A 24,682-nucleotide genomic window follows, 5' to 3' on the forward strand; every position below is an offset into this window, starting at 1 on the left:
CATGATATGCCAACAACTGTCTTTTTCATTATTCTACCCAAAAAAAAAAAAATATATATATATATATATAGATATATATATATCTTTTTTTATTAGGCTAGAAATTTGAACATGTATAATTAATCAAGAATAATATATTCACTAGAGGTCTGAACAAATATAATAAATTATTATTATTATTATTATTGTTGTTGTTATTATTATTATTATTGTTGTTGTTGGTGCTGCAAAATCCATAGAAAAGCAAAGAAAAAGGATGGGCCTTGTGGATTGTTGATGGACTCTCATTCAATCTTTCCAATAAAGAGTCTATTGTTAGTCCACTTCATGAAGAACTTGGCCATTTTGTGGTCCATTTATTTAAATTTGAGAATGTCACAAGCATCATCAATTAGTGTACTAAATTAATTGCTAATTATATATATATATATATATATAAATAAGTGTTATTTGATTCATTAACATATTAATATAACATAGATATAAATAAATCACCTATTAAAAAAATAAATATAATTAAATATAAATTAATAAAATAATAATATTATACAGTTAATAAGGAACTTGTAAATTAGGTGATGCCTTCGTTATTATTCTTTAAATTCATTTTATTATAATTGTTATTATCATTAATATTATTATTATTATTTTTTAATCTGAATATGGCCAACACTTTTTTTTTTTTGGGTTAATGAAAATATGGCCAACACTTATTGTTTGGGTTACTAGAGAACCAAATGAATAAACAGTTATTAAATGTATAAGATGTTCTTCTCGCCCATAATTTTTACATGTTTCGACTACACAATATATATATATATATATATATATGTATATGTATGTTATATTTTAATCAAAAAGATAAATATATCTCCATAAAATGATATCAGAAAAATAGGATGAATTATATAATCCATTTTAAAGGAAAATAAACCATATGTGAAAAATAATATGAATTACATATCCATTTTGACATTTTGATACCTTTGCTTGTCTGTTGTTGGATGTGTAAATTATGATGCATATGCACCATAGCATAGCTGTATAAATAAATAAATATATATATATATATATATATATATATTAAAAGGAAGAAGAAAGCCAGGGCAGCTCACTCCTATGTGTGACATGGAAAAATTTGCACATAACACAAATATAAAGCAATTTTTCTAAAAGTGTCCTTTCTTTGATGGTTCTGTATCTTACTTCTAGAATAATGTAGGGGAAAAAAATGAAAAAAAAATAAATAAAACATTTCAGTAATGTTGCTCACTGAAATCTTTTGGTTTGTTATTGATAATATTTTTTATTTTAAAATAATGTTGTTTATTTTCTGTAATAAGATTTCGGTGTGTAATTTTTTCAACATTATGTGACATAAATGTCCACAACAGAATATATGTAATTACTTGGCTTTTGAACTAGATTTTCAATGTTGTTAAAGCATGATATGCAAAAAGCAATAATTCTAAAACTAATCCACTTGTGGATTAACTATTGAAGCTCAAAGAAAGAAAACAACATTTCATCTAAACAAAATTTGCAATTTTTCGAAGAGTGTCCTTTCTTTGATGGTTATGCATCTTATTTCTGAATAATGTAAGGGAAAAAGTATGAAAAAAAAACATTTTCAGTAATGTTGCTTGCTAAAATCTTATGGTTTTTTATTGTTAATTTTTTCTAAAGTAATGTTGTTTTTTTTTTTTTCTGTTTTTCTATAATAAAATTTCAGTGTCTAATTTTGTCAACATTATGTGACATAAATGTGCAGAACAGAATATATATAATTATTTGTCTTTTGAGCTAGATTTTCAACGTTGTCAAAGCGTGATATGCAAAAAGCAATAATGCTAAAATTAATCCACTTGTGGATTAACCATTGAACCTCAAAGAAAGAAAACAACATTTCATCTAATAGATACTTATTCAAAAGAAATACAAAACCCCAGTTAACACTAAATCTTAAAACATAAAAACTTTCTTCCTGCCATTTTCCTTGAAGGTCCTCTGAAGCATCTCCAAGAAGTTATTTATTAGCCTCATACTCTTTCAAATAGAGAGCCAAGCATTTTTTTAATCCTCGAACAAGCTCTTTAAATTTAAAATTTAAATAAAGATTAAAGTGTCAATTTAGCTTTCCAAATATAGATAAAAAAATTAAAAAATTAAATTGTTTTTTCAAAGCTTTCATTTAAAAATAAATAAAAACATTTTTTTTTGTACATTACTTTTATATGCTCATTTATTATTTTACATTTTCATATGCATTGCTATTATTATATGTTAATATAAAGAGTGCTGTTGGAATGATTTTATAGGTATAACTCTCTATTTTTGAATTCAGACAAATAAAACTCTTCATTTTGAAATTCTTTAATCGGTTATATATAGTAGAAAATATGCTTTTTGAAATATAGGGTATTATTGGGGATACTCATAACTCTCTTTCTATGAAAATGTTATAAAGAGAGCCAACTCCATTTTCTATTTCAAATTTATATAATTTATTTTATTGTAGTACAGGTTTCCATGCCAATATCATAATATTTGATAAGGAATTCAAGTAAAAAAAGAAAAAAAAAATTGAATATAAAAGTGACAAAAAAAAATTATAAAAAATTATTTGTTGGAAAATTTACTATAAAAAAAATTATTCTCTATTCTTACCTGTATCAATTAAATTGATTTAAGTTTATAATTTTTGGATACATTATAGATACTTTATAGATTATGAAGCTGTTCTCGCCATACTACAAATCTAGCATGAAAGGGATTGAGTTTTGTCCTGCTTTAAGCTCAACCCTGTTTTCACAAAAATTCTCCTCTCTGTTTTTTCTATTGTATCAAAAAAAAATAAAAAAATAAAAAAAAATAGATAAGATAAAATAAAATAAAAGGGCATCCAATGCAGTATTGTTAGTTGGAAACAGTTAAAATGCAATATTTGCACGTAAGACAAGAAAAATTAACAATAACTATATTAAGCTAGAACCAAAATCAAAATATAATTTATATATATACAAGCTAGAGTTTTTTAATTTTTTTAATTTTTTTGTCCTCATCCTTCAAAAGGATATTCGATGCGGTTGCTGGAAATTGGGTTCATAGCTTCTATGTCTTGCTCGTACACCAGACGGACACCACACGATCTAATGTACTTCTCTGTAAATGTTTCACCATCCAAGTCTCTCGTTCGAAATGAAAACTTAAGCTGACTCACGTCAATGTTTTGCCACTCTCCCTTGATTTTATTACGAGGCACATACATTAACCAAAGGTGATCCGCTGGGGAACCCACCGCTGAGGCCACGTCTCGTTGACAATCGTTTGTTACTCCAAATCCATGGCCCACTTCCTGAATCATTACATGACAGCTGAAATGCTATAAGAGCACATAAAAAAATAGCGAAACCCATCCACTTACGGTTGCACCAATTCGGATCTAGTTGTAAATTTATGGAGGGCTCGAAATTTGTACGAGTGAACCAGGATGGAATTTCGTTTCCAGGAAGAACAATGTCAAATCTTTCGCTGGGGAGATTCTGAAGGTGTGTTTTTAGCAATGTAAGTGCTGTCCTTTCGCTGCCTTGCCTTCTTGCCAATTTCAAGCATCCCACGAAAGATTTGACCAAGATGCGTCGCTCCATCATTAATGGATCAAGAAACATGTCCAGTGATACACAGTAAGCAAGGCCTAACCATCCTAGACCAGGAGGAAGCTCTGGCCCCAACAATTCTAGTTCTCTACAGAAGCTTAAATCAATACTCCTAAGCTTGGATAGTTTATTGAAACAGACAGGTAGGTGAGAAAAATCATTATTGCTGAGGTTTAAATATTCTAAAGAAACTAAGCAGCCAAGATTTTCAGGAAATGCTCCATTCCCAAGACCGCAGCTGACTAGTTCCAACTTTTTCAAAGAAAAAAGACCAGCCGATGATGAGAGACCTTTCCCAACAATGATGTTCATCATATTGTTCCATTGTCGTCCTCCGCAAAAAGATAGTGTTTTAAGGTTTTCAAGAAGTGCAATGGAAGATGGTAGATCTCTGTCTTCTACAGAAATGCCTTTCAAATTGAGCTCCTCTAAACTATTTAAAAGCCCCAAGTCCTCTGGTAAGTTGGTAAGGCTTACACAACCTTCAAGGTTTAGAACTTTGAGAGATTTCAGACTACGCATGCCTGTTGGAAGATTTTGTAGACGAATGCAAGCTTTCAGGTTCAAGATAATAAGCCTTTCAAGAAGTCTAATGGATGGGGGAATCTCCACTAGGTTTCTACAATCTTCAAGAATCAACTGCTCTAGATATGTAGCCACCCCTAAGTCCTCGGGTAAGTCGTTAAGGCTTACACAACCTTCAAGGTTTAGAACATTGAGAGATTTCAGACCACCTATGCTTGTTGGAAGATTTTGTAGACTATTGCAAGCTTTCAGGTTCAAGATAGTAAGCCTTTCAAGAAGTGTGATGGATGGGTGAATCTCCGATAGATTTACACAAGCTACAAGAATCAACTTCTCTAGATTTGGAACCACCCCAAAGTCTTCAAACTTTCTTAAATTTGTTGAATAACTTATGTCAATGGTTTTCAAATTGTTTAAAGGCTGTTGTATTGAAAAGAGAAAAAAATTTAGATATTTCGTCAGACAAAATATATATTTTCCAAACAGATTAGCAAAGAACAAGAAATTCTAATGGTATTTACCTTGATAGCATTGTTCCAAAGGTGTTTGCTCAACCACAACTTCAATTCAACAAGTCCACCTCGTTGGAAATTTGATGGCAAATATTTGGCAGGAAATTCATGCCACCTAAGGAATCGTAGCTCTTTAGAAAGATGTTCAATATTCAGTGTCTGACCATCTCTCATTTCCAAGACAAGATTCTGAAGAATGAGCAATCTTAACTTCTTCATGTTTGAGAAGGCTTCAAAATCGCAAACCAATTTCTTCGGTTCTAGAAAACAGCATACTATGGCTTCCACTTTTGTTCCCTAATAGTTAAGATTAAAACATACAAGTGAAACGTAATGTGTAAGAGGCTGTATATAATGTACAGCCAAATGCCGCATAAAAACTGTATATATATAATTTATAAAAACACGTTGGTATTTCAAACATGCCAAATGAAAAGGATTTAAATGCATTTTGTTACTTCCTAATAATTACAAGCTTCAAAATCATCTAAATATATTACTAATCCCAAAAATAAATAATAATAATGGTTAAAATGAACAAGGAGATAAAAATATGATAGCCTCAAAATAACAACATACTGAATTTATAAAATTGAAATATTATGCAATACAAATACCAAAGTCATGATTTTAATTATGTGAGAAAACCTCTTACCGTGTTATGCCCTAAAACATGACATAAATCATCATAATTCCATATTCTACTGCATCTTCCTGGTTCATTGCGAGATTTTGCCCAAACAATTTCCTTTCCCATCTCTTGCAATAAGTCATGCATCCAAACTTTGTCATCATTGTCAACATGGAGGAGAGATTTATCAATAAGAACTCTTATCCCGATTTCTGGAAAGAAACCACAACTATCCATAATTTGAATAATATTGTCTTCTTCAAATCCATTGAAGAAGCATGCAATATCTAGGAAAATACTTTTCTCTATTTCCTCAAGCCCATCAAAACTGATTTGAAGTACTTTCGTAATCTCCTTGTTTGGATACTCCTTCAGCCTATCCAAAGCACTTTCCCATTGATTTACACTTTTTCCACATAAAAAGGAACCTAGTACTTCTAAAGCTAGTGGAAGACCGTCAGCATAAGCTATCACTTGTTTAGACAACTTCTCATATTCCTTTGAAGGATGAGTACTTTTGAAGGCTTTGTGAGAAAAAAGTCGAAGACCTTCGCTATAACTCAATTCCTCAACTCTATATATTCTACACTCTATATATGTACTTAGAAGCAAACTTTCATCCCTAGTAGTTACAATTATTCTACTTCCAGAGCCAAACCAATTATTTTTCCCAGCTAATGCTTTTAGCTGGTCTAATTTGTCAACATCATCAAGGACAACAAGTACTTTCTTATGGCATAACTTACTTCTTATCATGTCCATTCCTTTATGAATATCCCTTACTTCTGTAGGCAAACCATTTAGAATATCTGAAAGGAGAAGATTTTGCAAATACACAAGACCATTTTCCTTCTTTTCACAAACTTCTCTAATATTTGTAAGGAAGCTGCAACCTTCAAATTGCGAAGACATCCAATCATAATAAGCTTTGGCAAGAGTTGTCTTCCCAATTCCGCCCAACCCACAAATTCCAATAAAGTGAACATGATCCAATGATGAAGTACAAACACAAACATTTAGTTTCTCTAGTCGTGAATCCATACCAAAAAGGTCCTCTGAAATGTTTAACTATGCAACACCAAGTTTATTTGATACCTTTGCGATAAAGTCTTGTATAAATTTTGCTTCATTCCTTAGAAATTCAAACATGAAAACCATAGTAAGTGAAAGTATAGCATTAAGTTTATAAATGTAATTTCTCTGCTTAAATAAATTTGTATATTTGTACAAAATTTTGTATTTTGTTAATTATCTCTCATATTATAATGGAGACTTGCACGGTGATATGGAAAATGCTACCGGTTGGTTATCACTGCACCATATAAATTTTTGATTAAGGTAATTAACACTGTAACACTTGTCACCTTCTTAAGGACTTAAAACCGATTTATATGTTTACCCATGTATGGAAATAAAAATTCCATTTACAACAATAGATAAGGCCGAATTATCAATTAGTCAAACCATGTACTTGAAGTTTAGTTGGATTAATCGACTATACATATGTGTAAATACTATATATATGTGAAAATATTTTTAGGAATTGAAATTCTTACAAAAGAAAAATATAAATACAAAAAGATATATATGTTTAAATTTGTAATTTTTTTTTTAATGTTAATAAACATATATATATGTGTGTGTGATAATTTCTGTTAATGCATCCCTTCACCTTTTCATATATATATATATATATATGCATATGTATATGTATGTGTTTTCTTGTTTCGAAACTCAATCATAGATCAGAAAGGAAAAAGGGGAATACATAGATAAAAGAAGGACAAGTATATATATTGCCTACCCATCATGTAAAGCCCATCCAGCAAGACTGGCAACTTGTGTTAAAGCATTCCTCCATTTTTGCACCTTTTGACTAAAATCTTGTTCATATCTGTGGAATGGTTCTCCAAAACTTCCAATCTGCTTCCGTACATGAGATGGATCCACATGGTAGAAAATTGGCAGAACAATCTGTTTAAAGGCCTCCCTGCATTCAAGAATCTTGACAAGCTCATCCAAACACCAACTCGAAGAAGCATAGTTTTCCGAGAGAATGATGACAGAACAGCGTGAATTTTCGATGGCTTTCAACAGTTCTGGGGAAATGGATTTGCCTCTCTCAAGTTTATCGTCGTCTAAGAAGGTGTAGATTCCTTTCTGACAAAAAGCAGAATAGAGATGACTTGTAAAATTGTTGCGTGTGTCTTCACCCCTAAAACTCAAAAACACATCATATTCTGTTTTACGAGAAGAAGAAGAGAACATTGAGTAAGATCTTTTCATAGTTGCAAGTGGAAGAGATGATAAGAATATAGCTCAAATGGAAACAAATAAAAAAGTAAGAAAGCGTGTTTGGTCCATTACTTCCTGGAAATTAGGTACTCTGTTTTCCTTTTCCCGACTATCAGCGTAGACCCCAGTGGGAACCCCCATGGTAGGTTCGACCAATTAGCTAGCTGCTTGACAAGTTCGTGTTTGGTCTGACTTGATTCTATATAATTACCTATTGGCTTATGCCAATAAAATTGTACAATTTTTTAAAATCCTCTGTTTTGACATAATTACCTCTCAACTATATATAAAGTCTCCATGTTACCTCAACTAATAAGACAACATGTACATTTTAAGGGTAAATTTTTTCTGCCTTTTTGACTTTTTGATCAAAACACATTAACAAGAACTACAAAAAGAGAATAGAGTGCAGTCCCAGAATTACAGAAAAGATCATGGAAAATGATTTATCACTTAAGGACTTGGCCTCCTGCTTCAAGACTATTTGAGTGGTATTTGTATCTCTGCCTCTCTATTGTGTTTTACTTCTACGGAGTCCTTTTATCATTTGAGCCACACTTCTAGGACAACTATCTGTTGTGTATTGTTGCCGTATGGTTCGCAGGTAATTCATTATACGCTGGCAAATGACATTTTTTTTTTTTTTGGAGGATCAATTAAACAGTCCAATTGAAAGGTTCTGATTATTTTAGAGCTACATTTGTCATCCGGTTTTGGAATTAATTTGTGTTTTGGAAAGATTACATATACGTTAACAATAGCAAAAACCTTTTTGGAAACTTCCTTTTTTATTTTATTGATATTTATTATTATTATCTTTCGGTGAAAGATTAAAAGCGTTTCTTTCTTTTCAATGAAACTGGGATATATGAGACGTACATAGGTGAAATGTATCTCCAAATAAATCATAATTCCACAAGAATCCAATATAAATACCAGAGAATACATTGCGTGCTTGCTTGTAATTATAAGAATTATATATTTTTTTATTTATCCAACATGTGTCTATCTGCTCGAAAAACCTTTTTTTATCGCATCAATCTACAATATTTTTTTTTCCCCCTTTAATTAAGTCCGATTTAATATTAAGGTTTTATATTGCCTTTGCACCAAAAAAAAAAGAAAAGGGGTCTATATTGGCCATATGAATATTATATAATATTAGTATACTTATGATTGAGTTTTTATCAATTAACCTAAACAACCACTAGGTGTAAGTATTGAGTATTGAGCGTTTAGAACTACACTGAAGGCGGGGCTGTATGATGCATTATTCACATCTGGACTCTGTAACAGAGTATTATTATTATTATTATTATTATTATATTTCATGTGAGTCATCCTCTAAGTACCAGTTTGAGTTATCATCGTGGGTAGGAATGTCAATTTGCCCCATCCATCCCGAAAACCACGGTGTACCGCTCCGTTACCCGTAAAAACGGGATGATAAGGCGGGCTCGGGCTAAATTTCTTAGATCCGAAGTGGGGCTAGGTCGGGACCGGGGATTAAATACCCCGGCCCAAACCCAGCCCGTATATATTTACTTTATTATTATTTTTTTTAATATTTTGAAACTTTAAACTTATGCCTTTCTCCCAGCCGGCCCTAAACACAAACACATTCCTCTCAGTCAACAGTATACACACACTCACCAGACACCAGTCACACTCCACTCAACTCCCTTCCCTAAGCTCCACCACCATCTCCCTCAGCTCTCTCATCTCTGCTTAGTCCAGCTCCAGTAGTGCCGCCAACACCATCTCCGATCTCCCTCAGCAGTCAGCTCCAGCAGTGCCGCCACCACCATCTCCGATCTCCCTCAGCTCTCTCAGCCGATTCTTCTTCACAGCCGCGGCCACCACCAGCAAGCATCACCTCCTCCCTTAGGTTAGTCTTGATTTCCTTTTTTTTTTTTCTTTTCTTTTTTTTTTTAATGAAATGATTGAGTCATCTGAATATGGATTATGATACCTAAGTCCCCCTGGCAGGGATTGCAATGAAGAACACTGGAAACATATAGGGATTTAAACTTTCCTTTTTTTATATTATTTGGTTTTTGGATGGTTTTGCATCTATTGTAATATCCAGAAACTTGGATTAGTAATCTTGTTTGTGTAATATCCTATTACATTAATTCAATTGCAAAAAGCAACTATTGTTTCTTTTTGATGATGATGATGATATATCTCTTTTTTTCGATGAAAGTCCATATTGATGGCTGTGTCATGTGTGAACTGATTATAGCAGATTAATTGCTAATTTCCATATGGTTATCTTGGTGTGAAGCAATGGTTATGAGTAGCAAACTAGAATATAGCAATTCCTGGATAAGTTCTTTCACAGAAAGAAAGAAAAAAAAAAAAAAAGGAAAGGTAAGTGCAATTTTTAAACGGGCATATAAATTAGAAAAATAGTATCACATCAGTTGATATTCAAAGAATTTATTTATATAAATAAGTGTATCAGTAAGCTTGGTTAGCAGTAAAACCTGGGAGTAACCACCAGATTTAGAATTCCAAGTTTGATGTGGGTGAAAATTGCTATTGGGAAAAGAAAAATCCAAACATTACCGAGCATAATTAATTTGAAGCTTTAAAAATCTATAGGTTTCGCTTAGATAGAATTATAGAATCAGTACTAGCACCGGTCAGCCAGTAAAATGAAGTTATTTTATGCAATTGCCGTGATTGTGCATTAGATCTCATATTGCATTAACAGTATGAGCTTCTAGCTAGATATTTTATTTATTAATGACCTCGACTTTGTGATTCGTTTCTCATTTCTCTTCTCTACTCAAAGAAATTAATATTACTTGCAAATTGGGAGTTGGTTAATATGATGTTCCTAACGAAGGAAAAATGATCAACCTTGTTTTGGTCCATTTTTATAAAACAAATGCTAGCTAGAATATTCATTACTCAGGTAATATAAAAAGATAAATTAACAGCGGCTTTTCGTTTACTTCTGGAAGTAGAGACATGTGGCTGGTGGGCAGTGAGCTTCTTTATTACACTTATTTATTTATTTATTTATTTGTGTAATTACTTTTTTTGCATGTGAGAGTATTATATTTTCTGGTGAAATGCATGTGAGAGTACTATTACATTTGTATGGATGGTATCAACACATTAATCTAATTGTCTTGTCTTTCAATTTTTGTTTTTTTTTTTTATTTTTTTATTTTATTTATTTATTTATTTTTTTTTAAGGTAAATTATGGCCGAAGCTAGTGGTTCGACAATTGGAAGCACTCCACATGACAAGGATCAATCATCATCAACACCTTTTAGCAACAATTCGACTCCAATTAGTACTCCTCAAGAAATACCTAGTCAAGAAGATATAAACCAAACTCCGATAGAGGTATGTGACAAGGATAGTAGTCAAATAATTGGAAAAAGAAAATTGATTTCGGTTGTGTGGAATCATTTTAAAAAGGTAAAGATAGATGGGTGGATAAGGCCGTATGTAATTATTGTAGTAAGAAACTAGGAGGAGGAAGTAGAAATGGAACAAAACATTTGCATGATCATTTTAAAAGGTGTCCTCTTCGAACACAAAAGGATATTAAGCAAGCAATTTTGAATCCTACTAAAGATGCTGGTGGAAAAGTTAAAGTTGGTACATATACGTTTGACCAAGAGAATGCCAGAAAGGAGCTTGCAAACATGATTGTTTTGCATGAATACCCTCTTTCAATAGTTGTACATTATGGGTTTAGGAGGTTTATGAATATGGTTCAATCATTGTTTAAAGTGGTTTCTCGTAATACAATTAGAAATGATATTTTTAAATTGTATGATTACGAAAAATCCAAAACAATGGAGTTGTTAGAGAAGAATTATGGTAGAGTTGCAATTACTATGGATATGTGGACATCTAACCAAATAGAGGCTTCATAGCTATTACGACACATTTCATTGATGATAATTGGATACTTCAAAGTCGAATTATAAGGTACTTTATAAGTTTATATATTAAATTTCATATTTATTGGATTGTTTTATGTATTTAGTTTATTATAACTATTTATTATTATTATTTTTTGTAAGTTTGTATATGCACCTTGTCCACATACTTCTGAGGCTCTTTGCAATGTTTTTATGGATTGCATATTGGATTGGAATATAGATGGTAAGCTTTCTACTTTGACCTTAGACAATTGTAGCACAAATGATGCTTTGGTCAATCTTCTTTTGAATAAGCTTCCAAATTCTTCATTTTTGTTAAATGGTCAATTTTTTCATATGCGGTGTGGTGCACATATATTGAATTTGATTGTGAAAGATGGTTTGGAAATAATTTGTGGAAGTATTGAAAAAATTCGTGAAAGTGTTTATTTTTGGACATCAACACCAAAAAGAGAGGAAAAATTCTTAGAATGTGTTCGTCAATTGAAAATTTCTTGTGATAAGAAGTTGGTTCTTGATTGTAAAACTAGGTGGAATTCTACATATTTGATGCTTGCTACTGCTTTAAAATATAGGACTGTTTTTCCTCATTTGAAACAACAAGAGTCACTATATAAATGTTTGCCTAGTGATCAAGATTGGGATTTAGCCAAAGAGATTTGTGAAAGACTAGAATTGTTTTATGAAGTGACTGAAATATTTTTAGGAACAAAGTATCCTACAGCTAATCTTTTTTTCCCACACATTTGTGAGATTAGGATGTCAATTTATGATTGGCTAGCATCTTTTTGTGAGGAAATTAGATTGATGGCCGCGGGTATGATATCTAAATTTGAAAAATATTGGAGTGAAACACATGGAATAATAGTTGTAGCAACTCTTTTAGATCCAAGGTATAAAATGAAAGTGATAGAATATTGTTTTCTTTTGATTTATGGGGATGAAGGTGTGCATAAGATAGCCATTATACGTCAAATTTGCTATGATTTAGTGAAGGAGTATCAATCAAAACGCAATTTGAGTGCAAATGTTTCATCTTCCCAATCCAATGTGATTCCATCTAAAAAAAAAGATCGTTTGGCAAAATTTGATTTATTTGTTTCTAGCACTACTAATATTGATAATGTAAAATCTGAACTTGATCATTACTTGGAGGAGCCGGTTTTACCTAGATCTAATGACTTTGACATATTGACATGGTGGAAAGTAAATGCAATGAAGTATCCTACTTTGCATAATATTGCAAGAGATATTTTAGCCATTCCAGTATCGATTGTTGCATCTGAGTCTGCATTCAATACCAGTGGAAGATTTGTGAGTTCACATCGAAGTAGACTTCATCCTAAAACTTTGGAAGCTTTGATGTGTGCACAAGATTGGTTATGGGCTGAAATTAATGGTATGAAAAATTAAATTTTATATTCTTTTGTCTTAAATAATTTTTGTATTTATTGTTAACTAATTAATCTCATTTTTGTTAGCTTGATCTTCTTCACCATATGTTGGAGCTTGTTCTTCTACTATGAGTGACATAAAAATTGATGAGGAGGTAAATTGAATTTATTTATTACAAAAAATGTTTATATTAAATTGTTTAAAATTTTTTGATATTATTTAATATTTTTGTCTATTTTTGTAGCAATCAACTCTTACGGAACATTCTTCCATGGAGACTTAAGGAAATGAGAAGTAAAACTTTATTATGTGCGCATGTGTATTTTTATAAATTTTATGTTTATGTATTTGGATTATATTATATTGTATTTTTTGAGAATATATGTCATTAAAATTATAAATTTGAACTTTGATATCTTTTATTGTATTTTTATTATATTTTTGGTCATTTTATTTACATTTTACTTATAGAAGAAATTTTTTTTATATAAATTTATCAAAAAAAAATTATATCAATTATATGAAAAAAAAAAAAAAAAGGGTGGGGGGAAACCATCCCCGCACCGCCACCGATTGGAGAATCCCTGTTCCCGCCTCGCTTCTAAAGAAACGGGAAAAACTGCGGGGATGGGATGAAAATTTTCCATGGGGATGAAGATGAAATTTTAAAAACCGATCTCGTCCTGCCCCATTGACATCATTAATCGTGGGCCGATTTTTCAAATTAAAATTTCCAATCCTAGTTTGAAATTATATATAAACATCTGAATAACAACCAAGAGGTAATGCCTCAAATTACCTGAACGAAGGAACTCAATTTGGATTTTTCTTCTTCTTCTTCTTCTTTTTTTCCTTCAGGAAATATATTTTTCTACGCAAGTAGTTTGAATTTTTAGAAATAATGATTACTTTAATAAAAGAAAAATACGAAGTAAAAGAAATATTGATTAATATACTTTTGATAGGACAAAATTTTGTCTTGTCATATATAAAACTAGATAATAATTTATCTATTAAACTGTTTATTAGGTAGGATGGGGCAAAACCAAAGTGATTATTTGATTGGACTATTACTGTATATTTCATTATTTCTTAAAAAAATAAATAAAAGAGACTACTATAGAATGTTTCATTATTTCTTTAAAAAAAAAAAAAAATCTTGGTTGGGTTGCTGATCTTGTAAAGACAAGCATGTTTGTGAATATTTTTCTCTTTTATTCTTTTTTTTTTTTTTTGGGGCTAAAATTGTCAATATTTTTCCCAGGAGTGGAGACATTGTCTCCTTCATTATCAACTTTGCCAATGTAATGAATTTTTTTTTTATATATGGTATATATCAAAATTTGAATACACCTTTTTTTTTTAATATATATATATATATATGTATATATGTATATATATTAACAAAGATACGTACCTTGTTACATAAGGTGTGTTTATATGATTGGATGATGAGATAAATTTGAAGATAATGAGTTTGAACAGCTGGTGTTTCAGTTTCTTTAAAGCATTCGTATTGATTTTGGACTAAATTTATAGAAATGCTACAAATGATCACAATCCATCTGGTACTACTCAAAAGTGGCTGCTATGTACTTGATTAGTACATTCCATAGCCACCATGGTTTGCGGTTAAAACTTGATAATCGCAAGTCCAAAAAAGTGTCTTCCGTTATCAAAACTCTCGGGCACTAATTACTCTCCATTTCTTATTAGTTATTACATCTCCCTCCCTGTATTTTATACATATATATATATACACATATATTATATGACCTATTCCACTTGCCCTCTAAAACTATCTGTGCCCACAAATCTTGTGACTAAAAGGAATTGAAAGCCAAAAGAAAATCAATTAATAAGGCCATGGAAGTAATTGAAGATGTCGTAATTGTGGGAGCTGGAATTGCTGGCCTCACAACAAGCTTGGGACTTTACAGGTTCTCACCTTGCTTATATTTTTTATTCTGATATTTATTTGCTTTTTCTAAGAACTATCTGTTAGTTTATAATGGATACATGGTAAGAAATGTACGAGCATAATTTTGCAGGCAGGGTATTAGAAGCTTAGTGTTGGAATCTTCGGATAGTCTAAGGATAACAGGATTTGCATTGCTAACATGGACAAACGCTTGGAAGGCATTGGATGCGGTTGGAATTGGTGACTCCCTGCGCCAACGACATGAGCTGCTTCGAGGGTAATCTTCACTTGCACTTTTAACTTCCTTTAGTTCTTTCATTTTTTGGTTATTTATTTGATTCCCAACATCTCTGAGATGTTTCTTTGTCATTGAAAAAATTCACTGCTTTTTGTTTCATTTCTTCAATGGTTCTAGCTAGAAAAGAAAAGCAACTCGGTACTTCCAAAGTATTTTTTGGTAGTCACTTAAACAGATCAAATTTATGCTGAAAATTTATAGTCTAATAGGCTTGTTTTTCTGTCAAATACTTATAACCATGCATTTGTAATCTGCAAGCTACAACTTTGTTTTATAACCATGCATTTGTAATCTGCAAGCTACAACTTTGTTTTATAACCATGCATTTGTAATCTGCAAGCTACAACTTTGTTCATTTATTTTTACTTTTTCAAAAAAATACATTGTTGTTGCTTCCTGTAATCTTCTTCAAAAAGGAAAACTGACTGTGGGATTTCTGAATTCGTAGGAACGTGACTTCCTCCACAATTTCAGAGCTCCAAACATAAAAAATGTCATTTGTTGCCAAAGGGAAACAGTAAGTTTAAATTGTAATCACAGTGCTTTAGTAGTAAGCTGAAGTGGGTGAAACTCTGCTAAAACTGGGTGTTTGATAATGTCCAGTGGAGAGCACGAAGTTCGTTGCTTGAGAAGGAAGTTATTATTGGAAGCCCTTGCCAATGAACTCCCTAATGGTACAATTAGATACTTGTCCAAGGTGGTTTCAATTGAGGAATCAGGCTATTTCAAGCTCATTCATCTTGCTGATGGAAATATCATAAAAACCAAGGTAGAATCCAAATGTGGGGGACTTAATTTAATTGTAGATAACCTGTTTGATGGTTGTTCAACCAATTGATTGATATTTGTTTTGCTTCAACTTTGTGCTTTTGAATCTGATCCTTAAGTGCTGTGAATGAAAGGTATTGATTGGTTGTGATGGTGTGAATTCGGTGGTTGCGAAATGGTTGGGATTCAAGAAGCCTGCCTTTACTGGAAGATCTGGCTTCAGAGACTCTGCAAATTTCAATACCAAACATGACTTTGAGCCCATGTTAATGCAGTTCTTTGGACATGGTGTTAGGTTTGGTGCCATGCCCTGTGATGATAAATGCATTTACTGGTTTTTCACCTGGAGACCTTCTAACCAAGGCAAGCCCTTCATATCTATAATATAATATATTCTCATTTTTCTTTCCTTGCTTCACAAAAACTTTCTTTTCCCTCTCACTCAACACAATAAATATCCATGCCAAAATGCAAAATAAGTTCTCGTTCTGAAACGTTTATGTTTTGGATTTTTGGTTTTCAATTCTTTTCTTAAAGGTTTTTAATTTGAGTTGCGTACAAGCAGCTTGTGGTTTAAATAATAGCTAGGCTTCTCGCCTAACTGGAAGCTTGAAGAGCATTTTACTTTTTGTCATTATTAAATGAATATATCAGTCATGTATGCTTGAATCTTGATCTTGATCTCTCCAAACAAAAAGAATAACAGAAAACCAAAAGCAAACCAAAACCAATGTGCATAAAATTCTCACTTTTTTCTTCTATTGTTCATTGCTCTTCTTTCTTGTAGAGAGAGAGTTAGAAGAAGACAAGCCAGAGCTAACGAGGCAATATGTGATGAGCAAGCTTGGAAATATACCAGAACAAGTAAGAGCGGTAATTGAGAACACAGAATTGGATGCATTTTTATCATCTCCATTAAGATATAGGCATCCTTGGGAGCTTCTATGGGGCAACATAAGCAAAGGCAATGTTTGTGTAGCTGGTGATGCACTCCATCCAATGACCCCTGATCTTGGACAAGGGGGCTGTTCTGCTTTGGAAGATGGTTTTGTTTTAGCTAGATGTCTTGTGAGGCACTATCGGAAATAAAGCAAAAAAGTGGTATAAAACCAGAAGAAGAATACAAGGAGATTGAAAAGGGTTTGAAGAAGTATGCCAATGAGAGGAGATGGAGGAGCTTTGATCTCATTGCTACAGCTTATGTTGTGGGTTTTATACAGGAGGGTAACGGGAAAATTATTAGCTTCCTGAGGGACAAATTTTTTGCCCCAGTCCTGGCTGATTCGCAATTGAAGAGGGCTGATTTTGATTGTGGGAAGATCATATAATCATTAGATGCTACCAACATGATTTTTGGTTAATCCTTATGTATGTCTAAATTACCATGTTTTGAATTCCCTGTGGACTGGATTAGATGTGAAACAGATGAATGAGGCTCCTCTAGTGGTATTCCCTTTAAATCCACGCATCATCTTGCTGCTTTTTGGATTAGTTAATTATTATAATCCTATCCAACATATATATATATATATATATACTATTTCAAAAAATTACAATAATTTGAAAATTATTGTAATCCTCAAATTGTACAATAAGGTTAATTTTCAATAATGAATGTTTCAAGAATATAAGTAGATCTTTGAATATATATCATTAATAGCCTTTATCTCTTTTTATTCTCTGACAATAACGTTTCATGAAATCTCTCAAGTGGAGCTAACAAGCCTCATAAATATGAATATTTTGAATTTGTTGATGAATCTCATTTTGTTGGAAAAATCCCAGCAAGCAATGGCAACATGAAATGGCTACAAACTATTTGATCTATTTCTTTAGCATTTCAGAATCATGTAAATCTCTCATACAGTAACTTATCTGGAAAAATTTCAACAGCCAACCAATTTCAATCGCTTGAGGAACCTATAATATTTTCCATATGTTGAAAAAGTGGCTTAGTTTTATGTTAAAAAATTGATTGGCATGTGCTTGTCATTGTTGAAAAAGTGAAGCGTTTGCAAATTGAGAATATACACAGAAATTTGAAGGAAATTTTAATTAAAACTAATCTAGTATATCCGCATATCTCATTTTAATTGTGTTAATATATTTTGATCAAAACAGAAAAGATAAATAACTAAATAAGATTTTTAAACTTATGCAATGGAAAAAAGAAACAAAATGTAAATTGCTATTAATCAAAAAGTGCAAAACAATATTTAACATCCAATTAAGAGAATTAATGATCAAAGTAAAGTATACTCATACAATTTGGCTTCCCAAAAATATAAATGTTTATTACAAGGAAAATCTTTCATAAATTCTTAATTTAATGCAGAGCTTCTGTATATTAGTTAATACAAAATTTGTTCCGCGTGAATCCATGATTTTAATGATCTGGATACGAGGAATTTACCACTTGACCAGCTTTATTTGTCAAAAAAGTTTTTTTCGCTATTTTATTCATGTGACATGCAGTAAGAATATAGTAAATACATACTGCTAACCACGATTCTGTTTTTTTTTTTTTGGGGTGGTCAATCTTATTACAAACTTTTCCAAAACATTCAATGAGATCAAACAAGTCAGAATTTGGATTTTTTTATTCTCTCTTTTTTTTTTCTTTTTTTTTTTTTTATCTCCTTCTCTATTCATCATACATTATTATTTTATTTAAAAATATTAATAAAGAAATAAAATGAACCAAGTAAAAATAAATAAATAAATAACTCATTTCTAAAAGGGAAATGAGATTCTATTAGTCAGACAAAAAATGAAAAAAAAAATGGAGACAAAAATTCTCCCTTCAATAAGTCATTATCATTTGGTTCTTTTTTGGATGTATATCCATAATAATATATTTCATGTTAGTCATCCTCCAGTTTTGAGTTTTCATTGTGGGCCGAGTTTTCTAGTTAAAATTTGAAAAATTTGGCCCAATGCCTCCATAGGGATGAGCTTCACGATTTTTACCCCTTCATTTGCTATCTTTTTTTTTTTTTCTACTCTTTTAATTTTTAATAATCCCAAAATATCCTTATATCCAAATTTAATATTTTTACTTTTTTTTATTTTATGTTATTTCTTTTTTTTCTTTCACTCGAGAACATCACGCTTCCCTAAAGTTGGCTCATCTCTTCTCATTCATCCATCAAGCTTTCTTCACCTAGTTGTCGTTTTGCCAAATAGCCCCGTTTCGTCTCTCCGGTCACCAAAATTCCATACAAAGAAAGAAATTGATGGTTTGGAATTCGAAATTAGGGTATTGTGAAGAAGGAGGATGTGGATTTGTATACAAAGCTCAAGGGTGGTACTGCATGGCGGAAGCAGATGTGTAAGCTTGCTGTTTCACTTGGCCTCTCTGATAAAATGCCTGGTCTATTTGCTTCATTTTTCCTTTGACTTTTCGATTTGAGTGGTTTCAAGGGTTTATTTAAAACATTTGTGGGGTGTATTTTTTTTTTTTTCTGATTGCTTTTGGGATAAGTTGGAATCGAAATTAGGGTTATGTTTTTTTGTTTTTGCTATTTCTGTAATTTTTTTCCTTATGCTTTTGTAATTTTTGTTTTAGGTAGTGTTCGATGTGCGATTTGACAGTCTGATAATGGAAATCGGCAAGGATTCGGGAATGGAGGACGGGGATTTTGTGGTGGAGACTTGCATTACACATACTCTACCCCTGGCATTGACACTTGAGAAAGGATTAGAGAGTATCAAAGATGTTGTGAAAGGATTAGAGAGTATCAAAGATGTTGTGAGGAAGTTGAAGCTGAATCCTCCTTCTACCTCCAATGGGTTCTTTCGGTTTCAGGTATTGGAAAATTCCTTATGTGATTTTCATTTCACATACTATGTTGTTTCACTTTGCTGTTTGGATACTATGTCGTTTTGTTTGGTTCATTTCATATGTGATTCTGTGAGGATTTCTAAAGGTCGCTGTGCCTTCCAGTGCGAAAGCTTTGGATTGGTTTGCCTATCAGTCAAAGTCTTGCGAGGTTTTCCCTCTGTTTTCATGTCGAAGGAAACAGAAAATCGTGATTGTATGTGAATGAAACCGTTGGAGTTTTTGGAATTGGGTCTGCTGTTCACTTTACACGGAGTTCTTCTTCTATCTCTGGAGAGTAGACAACGAGCAAAAGGTTTAGATTCTCGTATATCTTATTTCTCCCTCATCAAAAGCATCTCCTATAATGATTTAGGGGTTGCATTTGGTTTTTGTTGTTTGTTGTCTGTTGTTCATTATATATATATATATATATATATATTTATATATGTAAAAGTAATTTTAACTTTATTAGGACAAGAGTTCCTTTTTTCCTATTGAGCTTTATGGCTGAACTGGTTAAAGTTGGGGGTTTGTAATACGATTCCCCAACTCCATAAAAGAAAAGGTTGCCCTTTGAATAGTTAGTCTGAAAGATGGATGTTTCAAACTTCTATTTGGAGGTCATGGACAATTTTAGAGCTATTGAGACTTACAACTTACCCTATTCCATTGACATCAAGGTGCAGGAGGTTATGTAATCATTTTTTTAAGTGGCTTTAGGCTAACGAGCGGAATATGTGTTGAATAAGAACCCAAGATTTGTTAGTTATTTTGTTGAAAGGTCTATTTGGAAAATGACAAGGTAGAAATGAAATTGAATATTAACTTGAACTCTTCATTGGCAATTATGTAAGGAATGTTTCAACATATATGCTAAAGGCTCTAAAACATTTTATGAAATTTAGAATAGTTTTGTCCATTTATTGGAAATTTGTGGTTGGTATGAAAAATTGATTAAGTAATGATGGTTAGTTGCTTATGGTTATGCATCTAATTATGATGCAAAAATCTGTTGCCTTTAAGGTTCCTGCGTGTTTGATAATTTGCATTTGGTATTGCAAATATGATGCATACTGTAGTGGCAATTTTTTTATCTGCATTTAGGTGTACGTCGTTTTGCATGAATACTTGGGTCTTTTAGATTTGTATGAATCTTTTCCTTGACAGCTCTAAAAATGGTAGCTAGATGCTATTAAATTTAAGTAATGTTTGTGGTTTCTCCATAGATAGAACAAATGAGCTCTTGCAAAACAAAGGTAAAACTTCGACTGTTCATTAGTCACGGTTTTGTATGTGATAGTTATTTAATTTATTGCTTTACGTAGTTGCATGTGATACTTATTTAATGTATGTCTTTGCTGTTCTTAGTTGCCTGGTGCCATTGCTTGTCTTTTTATTACCGTAGTTATGTTGTGTAATGGTATGCTTTTTCTTATTCTTCTACTATTTGTTATTTATTTATTTTTATTACTTTTTGGTTATTGGCATTCCAAAGCATTGTTGAATGTTGATCATGTTGATGTTTTGTTTGATTTGTTGCATCTATGATGTGTAGTTTGTTCTCTGTTACATGTTTTGTACTTGTTAGATTACTGGTGGATGAATTTGATGCTGCACTTTGGAATGTTGGCAGAGGTTGACAAGGAAGCAGCAAAAGAATTTGATGGAAAACATTTTCACATTCTTCCTTTTTTTGCTGTTTTGGAGATTTGGGCATCCTTTAGCAAATCAGTCTATGAGATTGGATTTTGGTTCTATACAATTCATATAGAGCAAGGGATATTACTGGGTATGAGCTATTACCTCAATTGTTAGATTTGAACCTTTATACTTCTTTATGGATACTCTAGGTATTTAATTATTTTCTTTGAAACTTGTATGCTAAACATTGTAACTAACTGTAGATATTTCGTTTGATTTCATCCAGGTATCAAATCGGTCTCCGTTTTAGTGGAGGTGCCCCATATGCTTTTAATGCTGTCACTAAAGTTTTTCATTATACCAATTGTGGTGCCAGTTGGTGTTCAAGATTTTGAAATTGATGGGGAACATTGGGTCAATTCGGGATTGATACCAACAGAGGCTTTTGTAGGAGCTGTAATATTCTCTAGGAGCTGTAATATTCTCTAGTTTTTATTCATAAAACACTTGTACAATTTCCTCTTGCTAATTCAGATTTTGTTTTTAGTTTTTGTACATGATTCTCGTGTCAATATGATGTGTAAGGATCCAATTTCATTATTAAATTCTCCATATTATTTAATATGTGGAAAAGCAATAAATAAGAAGGATGATAATTTAAATGGATGGTAATTGAGTTCTCAAATATTGGCTCTCTAGTTTCTGACCATTAGAACTTATTTGAATGGTATGCATTAAAATGTAGTTAGTTTTAGATTGTAAAATGTGATTCCCAGCTTGCAAGCTTCTTCCAATTACTTTTACATGAACGGCTCCACGATAGTATGTCCAAACGAGAGTTGGTAGGAGGGAATTAATTGTGCACTTGTGGAAACTATTTAAATAAATAGATATGAAAGTGTAAAATAAATGTAACAGTTTTCCATTTCTCATCTACCCTCATTTTTCATGAACTGTCAAATAAAGTGGGAAATATTAAAACAATTTTTTTTACCATCTCTCATTTCTCATCTACCTTCATTAACTTCTATCCCTTTCTCTTACTCTCCCTGCTACCACATTAAATGAATCCTGTGTGTCTTCCTCTCTCTTTCTCTTTTGTTGGTTACGTACCTTTCAGCCTTTCTTTGCATTGACGAACATTGCAGAAAACACAATACCACCTTCAGTTCAGTTCACTCTCCCTGCATACCCTCAACCTTTTATGATAACAACAAGACTAAAAATCTCCATTGTGGAGCCCATACACTTCAAAAGGGTGTAATTAAATTGTACGTTTCTGTGGATCAGAGTTAAAGATTTTTTGGTATTTGTATATATGTACAAATATATATATATATATATATATGTGTGTGTGTGTACAGATATGTATACATTTTTCCCTTATATTGGATTCATCGTTTGTCACGTTTTGACATGATATATAAGTGCAAGTTCTATGTTGGTGCTATTTTATGTAAAACAATCCATAAATGGTTCAGAAATTTCCATTTGAAAATTACAACCTTTATTTGTTACATGCGGTCCATCAGTAATTATGAAACACTTGCTTGTTGGAAAATTTAACGGCGGTTCCATCGGAGTAGTTAATTTTTCCATTTCCTAAAAGCAAACCAATTGGACAATCGAATTTGTCCACTTCTCTAATGTTATTGTAAACGAATGAGATGCTAAATGTAACTATATTTATGATGTTTAACAAAATAATCCACAGAACACCACATTGTCAACATTGCATCCATTCAAGCTAACGTTATGTTATGATTTAGCACATGTGCCACAGATTTGACATCTTAATCTACTTGATCCACTATGTCTGTCAAGAGTAGCTATTCTACTAGGTGTTAATATGCAACATTTAAACAGCATTTGTACTCATTTACATAAAATCCATTTGTATTTGTATTTAAAATGCTATTCTACTTATTTGCATTTAAAATGCTATTCCACTAGGCATTAATAACATAATTGTTTGGCTTATTTTCTGTACTTATTTACTGAAAATGCATTTGTATTTGTATTTAAAATGCTATTCTACTTATTTGCATTTAAAATGTTATTCCACTAGGCATTAATAACATAATTGTTTGGCTTATTTTTTGTACTCATTTACTGAAAATGCATTTGTATTTTTTTCATTACTTTTGCTTCAGGATTATAGTTAAACCTTCCAGCAAAGATTCTACGATTGCAATTATTTTTAGTCATATGACCTCACGAATTACCACAAGCTTGTGACAAGTAGATACTTAGTATGTTTTGAATTGGTAAACCCTTTATGCTCAATGTCACAAATTTCAGTTTTACTTTTCTATGATGGAACATGGAGTGTATGTTCTGAAGGTACCTGAAGATACCAATGTCAAAGAACGAAGATTATACGTATCAAAAGGAATTGTACGTTGGCAGAACTTGAAGATGTTGTCTACAACGCTCTCAACTTAGATTCTACACAACATCAATTAATCTTCAAGTTCATATACCATGTGTGTTTTTCATGTGAGCCGTACATTGTGGAAAATGATGAAGACCTACAAAGTTTTATAGAAGAGTATAATTCACACAGACCTCAAGACAGATCTCCACTTATTGTTGATGTGTTATCCAGGGTTCCACAGAGTATTAATACTGCTGGATGTGTTGTGAATAGGATACCTACAAGTTCAGGATTTATGATTATTGCCCTACTATCTGCAGTTCCCGAGACAGCTACTTGTACCTCTAATGCTGACATGCAGTCCCCAGCGACCGAACTTCATGTGCTGAAAACTCAACCTGGATTCTCTGAAAATCAAATTTGTGAAAACAATGTGCAATCTGTGGAACATGATCATGATAATGAGCTCTTCGACATTAATGATATGAATGAATATCGTGGACATGATTATGATCAAGATGAACAATTTGAGGTTGAGGTCAACACTGATCGTAGTGAAGATGGGTTACGAGACATTTGTTGGACCCAACATTCGGGACTTTCAACTGATGATAGTCGACATGGTGAGTCTCCTTATGGTAGTAGTCCAATTGATAATGTGAATGATGATATGCTTGCCTCTCCTTGTACCAAAAACCATTTGGACATTTGACAGGATTCTACTGCAACCATGGCTGAACTTAGGGTTAACCATCGCTTCTCATCCGTCAATGCCCATGAAATCATTCGAATCAACCAACTCTTTGCGAGTAAGAATGCGCTACAGCAGAAGATTAGTCTTTCTGCACTAAGGATAAATTTTGAATTCAAGGTCAAGAAGTCAGATAGAGTCCGATATGAGGTTGTATGTGCAAACGGTAATTGCATG

At 32.2% G+C, this 24,682-nt stretch overlaps 1 protein-coding gene and 1 pseudogene across 1 annotated transcript; one reads left to right on the plus strand and one right to left on the minus strand.

Moving 5' to 3' along the window:
- Nucleotides 1–2,958: 2,958 nt before the first annotated feature.
- Nucleotides 2,959–7,268, minus strand: LOC125418350 (disease resistance protein RPV1-like). The gene is made up of 4 exons (XM_048480859.2): nt 7,129–7,268; nt 5,349–6,456; nt 4,703–4,990; nt 2,959–4,601 (listed from the first exon to the last, which is right to left on the minus strand). The coding sequence occupies exons 2-4, from the start codon at nt 6,363–6,365 to the stop codon at nt 3,252–3,254; spliced, it is 2,655 nt and encodes an 884-aa protein (XP_048336816.2). The 5' UTR covers nt 6,366–6,456; nt 7,129–7,268; the 3' UTR covers nt 2,959–3,251.
- Nucleotides 7,269–14,356: 7,088 nt separating this feature from the next.
- LOC107427370 (monooxygenase 2-like) lies at nt 14,357–17,504 on the plus strand (annotated as a pseudogene).
- The last annotated feature ends 7,178 nt before the right edge of the window (nt 17,505–24,682 follow it).

Source organism: Ziziphus jujuba, chromosome 9 (assembly GCF_031755915.1).
Source record: "Ziziphus jujuba cultivar Dongzao chromosome 9, ASM3175591v1".
NCBI classification, from domain to species: domain Eukaryota; kingdom Viridiplantae; phylum Streptophyta; class Magnoliopsida; order Rosales; family Rhamnaceae; genus Ziziphus; species Ziziphus jujuba.